The following is a 7,277-nucleotide window of genomic DNA, read 5'->3' on the forward strand; positions in this document are numbered from 1 at the left end:
TACTTTGGAAACCATTCGAGTGTGCCGCTTAGATAGACGCCATGGACTGTTAGAACTTTCGTGATCGTCACACTGCCCCCCCCCCATATATTATTTTCTCCTCGGATTTGCACGATTTGCCTGGGTCGGTCAGTGGCAGTTAGGTGGGGGGGGGCTCGCCCCCCCCCCTACCACTGCAGCATATCATGATCTCAATCATGTCATTGTGTCCGTGTTTCTGTCTCCTGTTCTACATTTGTTAATCTTTTTGTGTAGTTGCTAGGTTTTAGCCCAGCAGCGGGGGTCAGCAATTAGAGAGCATCCAGAACATGCAAGGCATACATTTCCTCATTCTCCGCATTCCTCATTCAAATAACGTTGAAGAAATAACCATGCGAAGAAACAATACAACAGTGAAGCTGGCTTCAGTACACTACAATATGTCATATGTACGTAACAATATATAGTACGCCTCAGTGTTTCTCAAACCATGTGTAAGGACCCCCATTGAGGCCGCGATAGCCTAAGCGGGGCCCAAGAGAAAGCAGGTGAAGTGAGCGCAATATGCCACAAAACCAAGGAAACTATCTCGCTACAACTGCATTATATGGAAGTTGTTTTACAAAAATGCCAGTTCAGTCGGGAAACAAGCTAACTCGCAGCAATGCTTTCCATCAAGTGTGTCGCAGTTGAAGGCATGTAAACCGCTCACCTGTTGCCGGAAAAATATGTGAAGTCGGCCCAAGAAGTCTGCCCAGGCTGAAAAATATGCTACGATGAGCGCACGCGCAGCCCTCCCCCACCGATAATCACGCGGACAACCCTCCCCACACGTGCCGCGCAGGGAAAAATACGCGCAGGGCTCAGGGTAGGGGGGGTCCTAGATCCGCCTGGGGCTCGGCTCTACACCCCTCTCTACTACTGACATTGGCATCACATGTTGCGTCACTAGCAGTGACGTACTCACCAGGGCCGGTGCTAGGGGTGCGCGGGGCCTGAGGCAAAGGCACATCGCGGGGCCTGTTTCACACAAGCAGTAATGAAAAGATAAGAAATTATAAGATTTTCGCAGTGGGAAATGGCAGCAGGAGAGGAGGGTGCGAAATCCTCGGTATAGCTTGCAGGGTTGGTGGATTTTTCTTAAAAGTGGGACTTTGTCTCATCACATGACGGAATGGCACATAGCACATTCTTCTCTCATTTCTGTTTTAGTCGAAAACCGCGCTTGCGATTAAGTGCATACTTCATATTTTAAAAAAAAGTAATCCGTGGTTGAGGGCTTCGTGCGCGGGGCCTATGCAAGCGCGGGGCCTAAGGTGGTCGCCTTACCCTATCGCCAGCCCTTGTACTCACTCAGCAGTGACGTCACTAGCAGTGATTTTTCACTGAAGATGTAACCCACATCTTGATTGCAGAAAAAGTAAGCACATGTTTGTTATTACTTGGTATACAGCTGAAACTTGTTAATCTGATGACTGTCGTTCTCGTGGATTTTGGCAATAAAACCATTTTAGGATAACGAACACCTCTTAAGGTGTAAGCTATGAAAAGTAGTAAATTGAGTGAGACATAGTGAGGCATTTTAAAATAACTTTTTCGCTTCATATTTTCAATGTTGACATACATCTGCTTGTGTAACTGTTAATCTGGGCTATTCCAGCCAAAACCAGCCAGAGATGTAGCTTGACCTTCTTAAATATCACTGAAAAAAGTGTGTGCATTTTTTAGACGATGCATATATAGAATGTACATCATCATTTTGTTTTCTTGAACAATGGAGGCACATTAAACTGTGCCGAAATATGAAGTTGTCTCTTACGAGCTTCCTTCTCACATCTACATATACATCATTTGTGCGCTTTCCTTGCAAGGTGTTAGAGGGGAAGCACGCGGCTGCCGTCCGAAAGGGTGTAGGGTACAGAAGGACCAGCAGACAAGGCAGAATGCGAACTGTTTAAAGTGGCAGCCAGGCCACAACTGAGAGAATCGATGGTACGCGCGCTCAATAGAAATCATGCGCGAGATACGCGTCGTGACGAAACGTCCATGGCGGCGCTCGTCGTCCATTTCCGTCGGCTGCTACATGCCCCCCCCCCCCCCGCTAGTGGCAGCTTGAAGCTGTCGGCCCACGTGACGTGTTTCTCGATGGGCTTCGGGCATGGGAAGAGTTGGCTGATGCCGGGACACCAAGCGTTGGAGGGGAACGGTTCCAGGCTGAAGGATCAGTGGTGTAGGAGTCGACGGTGGCAAGGTCCATGTAGGCCGGCTTCAATCTGTCGACGGCAACCACGTCCTCTCGGCCGTTGATAGAGATGCGTAAGTTCTTGCCGTGGCGGCCGAGGACGGGATGTGGACCGGAATAGGGCGGCGTGAGCGACTTCCGCACGGCGTCCGTGCGCAGGAACACGTGCGTTGCGGATGACAGGTCTTGGGGGACGTGAGCACAGCGGGTGGATGAAGCGCGGGTGGCAACGGGTCGGAGTGTGTCGAAAAACCGATGAAGGCGGTCCAGGTAGAGGGATGGGGACGGGTCGGGAGAGGGCGGCACGAAGAAATCGGCTGGAAGACGCAGAGCACAGCCATACACAAGGTCAGCCGCACTGCACCCGATGTCGGTCTTGACGGCTGCGCGGATGCCGAGGAGCACCAAAGGCAGGTGGTGTACCCAGTGTGCCCTATCTTCGTGGGCGACGAGGGCGGCCTTCAAGTGGCGATGAAGGCGCTCTACGAGGCCGTTGGATGGAGGGTGGTAGGATGTCGTTCGGACGCGAGTTGTCCCGAGGATGTCGGTGAGGCCCTTGAATAAACGGCTCTCGAACTGTGGGCCCAGGTCCGTAGTGACCTGGGACGGCACGCCGAACCGAGAGACCCATGAAGCGACGAAGGTGTTGGCGACTGTCTCGGCGGTGGCGTCTGCCATCGGCGTGGCCTCGGGCCAACGTGTGAAGCGGTCGACAGCGGTTAGGATATAGCGGCAGCCATCAGATGGTGGGAGAGGGCCGACTATATCAAGATGGACGTTGTCGAAACGCGCGTCGGGAGGCTGGAACTTCCCGAGGGGGGCGGAGGTGTGGCGGTGGACCTTCGCACACTGGCAGCGGTGACAGGAGGAACCCAGGCGCGGACGTCTCGGTTGATCGAAGGCCACACGAAGCGGTCCGCAACAAGCTTCAGAGTTGCCCGGATGCCAGGGTGCGCCAAGTCGTGGAGAGAAGAGAAGACGGCCCGGCGACACGTGACAGGGACGAAAGGCCTAGGTTGGGGAGTCGACGTGTCGCATCAGATGGTAACGGAAGTGCCGGGAATGGGGAGGTCTTGCAGCTTGAGGGAGATGGTGTTAGCTGTGCGCAAGCGCTTCAGCTCTTCATCGTGGAGTTGGGCAGAAGCGAGGGCTTCGTGAGAAAAGCGGTGCGTGGTGGTAGAAAGGGCAGCAACTCGACTTAAGGCGTCGGCTGGAGCGTTTCCTTCCCCCGGTACATGCCTGATGTCTGTGCACATTTCAGCAAGATAGGCGAGCTGACGAATCTCCCTTGGGGAATACCGGCTGCTGGCAGAGTGGAAAGCGTAGGTCAAGGGTTTGTGGTCGGTTAGGATGGAGAAAGCGCGACCTTCCAGGAAGAAACGGAAATGCCTGACCGCGAGGTAGGCGGGCAGCAACTCTCGGCCAAAAGTGCTGTAGCGCTGCTCGGTAGGTTTGAGGGCTTTGGAGAAGAAGGCTATGGGGCGCCATGCTGTGCCAATCTGCTGCTGCAGTACCGCGCCGACGGCTATACCAGAGGCGTCAACCATGAGCGTAGTCGGCGCGCCGTGCCGGGGATGGCAAAATAGAGAGCAAGTGGCGAGGTCGGCCTTGATCTTGAGGAAGCTCGATTCGGCGTCAGAATTCCACATCAACTTCTTCGCAGCTCGGCTCGACTGGGTGAGAAGAGATTCAAGGGGGCGGAGGGTTTCAGCGCAGTGCGGAATGAAGCGCCGGTAGAAGTTGATGAGGCCGAGGAAGCGCCGAAGTTGCCGGATGGATTGGGGCTGGGGAAAGTTGGAGATAGCCTGGACCTTAGTGGGAAGCGGTGTTATGCCCTCCGGGGAGACTTTGTGCCCAAGGAACTCTGTGGATGATACCCCGAATTCGCATTTTTGTACATTGACGACAATGCCGTGAGCAGCCAGGCGTGGGAAGAGCAGGCGGAGATGATGTTCGTGCTCTTCTGGAGATGAGCTGGCCACAAGCAAGTCGTCAATGTATGCGAATACGAAGGGGAGGCCCCTGATGACGCTGTCTATAAAACGTTGAAACGTTTGGGCCGCGTTGCGGAGACCAAATGGCATCCGCGGAAACTCGTACAGCCCAAACGGAGTCGTAATTGCGGTTTTCTTGATGTCTTCAGGGGCTACTGGGATCTGGTGATATGCTTTCATCAGACCGATTTTACTATAGAGGGTAGTGCCGTGGAGGTTGACCGTGAAGTCTGGCAACCACGGGAGCAGGTAACGGTCAGGCACAGTAACAAGGTTAAGCGCACGGTAATCACCGCAGGGGCGCCAGTCGCTGGTCTTTTTGGGCACCATGTGCAAAGCGGAGGACCAATTGCTGGAGGAAGGTCTGGCTACACCGATGGACACCATGTGCTCAAATTCCGCTTTTGCAATCTTGAGCTTCTCCGGAGCTAGCTGACGTGCCCGGGCGAAAACGGGTGCTCCGGTGGTCTGTATGTGGTGCACGACATCGTGTGCGACTGGGCGCGACCAATCTGGTGGTTGCGTGAGACTAGGGAAGTCCTTGAGGACGGCAGCGTATGTCGAGTGGAGGGCAGAAATGGAGATGCCGCTGAGACGGCTCGCAGAATGAACGGAGCGAGCCTGAACCGACAGCTGGGTGGAGGTATCTATCAGGCGCTTGCGAGCGACGTCCACAGATAAGCCGAAATGGTGTAAGAAGACGGCGCCCAGGATGGCTTGGCGGACACCGGTCACAACGAAAAGCAACGGGAACGTTCTGCGAAGGCCCAGATCGAGGGTGGCAGATAGCTGTCGGAAGACGGGAATGCCGGTGTTGTTGACAGCCGTAAGATGGAACCTGGCTGGACGACGCTTGTCACTTCCTAAAGCGGGGAGCACGCTCACTTCGGCGTCCGTGTCAACGAGGAAGCGCGTCTTTGAGGGCCGGTCAACAACGTAGAATAGTCGGCTGCTAGGCGTGGTGGAGACAGTCGCAGCCGCTAACGGTCCCCGGGCAAGTTTTCCGTCCAAGTACAGGGTCGCGTGCACCGACGGGCCTCGGAGCCGTACCGCTGGTGGTACCAGCAAGGGCCGATGGGCTCGTCTTGCAGAGGCCGACGAGGTGAACGGCGTCGACTGGGGGAGCGGGACGCGGAGCGCGGACGATCGCGTCGGCGACGCCTGGGCGAAACGGGGTCTGTGTTGGAAGGCTCACGCGATGACAGGACAGACGCTACCATGGCGGAGAGGCGTCCAAAATCTTCGCGCAGTTGGGCTATGGAGTCCCCTTGCGGAGAAGTTAGCCGGACTTGGGCGGATGGTGAAGACGCCGTGGGGGAAACAGCTGAAGGCAAGGGCGGTGCGGCGGGCATTGCTGAAATGGACGGAAGGGAAACCTCCAAGATTTTGTCTGCAAGATCCGCAAGCTCTTGCAATGGCAGAGTCGACGCAGACGCTAGGATCATCTGCACGGTTGTTGGTAAGCGCTGCAGGAAGAGTTGTTTGAGGAGGCTGGCATCGAAGGAAAGGGCTCGCTCGTCAAGCAGCCCCTGCATGTGTCGCAATAGTTCAGACGGACGGCGGTCGCCAAGATCTTCGGAAGACAGGAGCTCTTGGAAGCGCTTGCGTTCCGAAGCCGTGGTTCGCTCGAGGACAGCGGTCTTGAGCGCGTCGTACTGGTTGGCGGCGGGTGGAGCGGAAAGGATGTCGACCACTTGGGCGGCAACGTCTTGCGGCAGTACGCTCACCACATGGCGAAATTTGGTCAGCTGTGATGTTATGCCCCCGAGAGCGAACTGACATTCTACCTGTAGGAACCATACGCCCGGATTGTGGCTCCGGAAGGGCGGCAGCCGCATGGCGTAGTGCTCGATTGACGGCGGCACTGAGGCATCGTCGGAGGCAGAGGAAGTGGTAGGGGCTGGTGGCTGTGTCATGTACGCTGCAACGTCCGGGTCACCAAACTGTAGGGTACAGAAGGACCAGCAGACAAGGCAGAATGCGAACTGTTTAATGTGGCAGCCAGGCCACAACTGAGAGAATCGATGGTACGCGCGCTCAATAGAAATCATGCGCGAGATACGCGTCGTGACGAAACGTCCATGGCGGCTCTCGTCGTCCATTTCCGTCGGCTGCTACAAGGGCATGTAGAACGAGAATAAATCTGGTGACGTGGTGAGAACTCAAGAACGGAGCACATTTTGGGGCAAGTTTACGATAAATTTCTGGCAAATTAGCATTGTTGAAGGAGCCCCAGATTATTTATGCTTGTAAACTGCTGCATGGGGATTAGCTTCACATAAAAATATCAAGCTAATCTATATTCGTTCTTTAACCAAGCGTTTGAGAATATCAAGCACTTGCCAAAAATTACTTTTTTTTTCAGGTAGTATATTCACATATATGTCGTCTAAAAGAAATCTTCCCTTATTTGTATAACCAGTCCTCTCCTGGGTAGTTTCATTTTAAATCGAACAACGGATGAAAGTCGTATTTTTTAATTCGCCCAGAAAAAATATATGTTAGAGGATAGCTCAAACGAAGCAAATCGCACCACGTGCGACGCTCGTGCGTGGGGTAGCTTCCGCGAGGAAGAGGAGGAAAGTCTGAAGCTGCTTGAGCGCGCTTTCTTGTGGACCGACTTTGACGGGATCTAGCACCTCTGGTTTTATGCTTAGGAACTGGAGGTTTTTTGTGATTATAGGCTGCACCATAGACACTGCCGACAGCCACCCACAGAACTCTGAGGGCCACAGATTTTCTGTTAAAAAATGCCAAACTTGGCGTAAACGTTCAAAAAGGCCAAACTTTGTTACCAATTTGCTTCATGACGGAACGTCTGAGGACATCGAGCTTACCGTCATTCGATAGGACGTTGAAAGACCTTTCGTGCTGTATAAAGTTCATTTTTGTCAGTCCAATGCTTTCTGTGTTATTAGCTTGAGAATCGCACATGGTAGGCGAAAATTGACAATGTTGCATCTCAATTTTCTCAAAAATGCCATCTTCGATTTCCTTGATTATTTTTGAAAAGGTGGCGTCATGCCTCTATTTTAGACGCCAAGTGAGACAATCTTTTATTT

The 7,277-nt window shown here is 53.7% G+C and overlaps 1 protein-coding gene across 1 annotated transcript; it reads right to left on the reverse strand.

Annotated features, from left to right (window-relative positions):
- Positions 1-3,258: 3,258 nt before the first annotated feature.
- On the reverse strand, positions 3,259-6,317 carry LOC135384157 (uncharacterized). The gene is made up of 2 exons (XM_064613380.1): positions 5,433-6,317; positions 3,259-5,376 (listed from the first exon to the last, which is right to left on the reverse strand). Exons 1-2 carry the CDS (start codon positions 6,315-6,317, stop codon positions 3,259-3,261), a joined length of 3,003 nt encoding a protein of 1,000 aa, XP_064469450.1.
- Between the last annotated feature and the right edge of the window lie 960 nt (positions 6,318-7,277).

The sequence above is a fragment of the Ornithodoros turicata genome, chromosome 1 (assembly GCF_037126465.1).
Source record: "Ornithodoros turicata isolate Travis chromosome 1, ASM3712646v1, whole genome shotgun sequence".
Classification (NCBI taxonomy): Eukaryota; Metazoa; Arthropoda; class Arachnida; order Ixodida; family Argasidae; genus Ornithodoros; species Ornithodoros turicata.

Coding starts and splice junctions, on each gene's coding strand:
- LOC135384157 (XM_064613380.1), bottom strand. CDS start 6,317: ATGGACGACGAGAGCCGCCATGGACGTTTCGTCACGACGCGTATCTCG. Junction 5,377..5,432: donor TTGGACGCCTCTCCGCCATG/GTAGCGTCTGTC, acceptor CGTTTCGCCCAG/GCGTCGCCGACGCGATCGTC.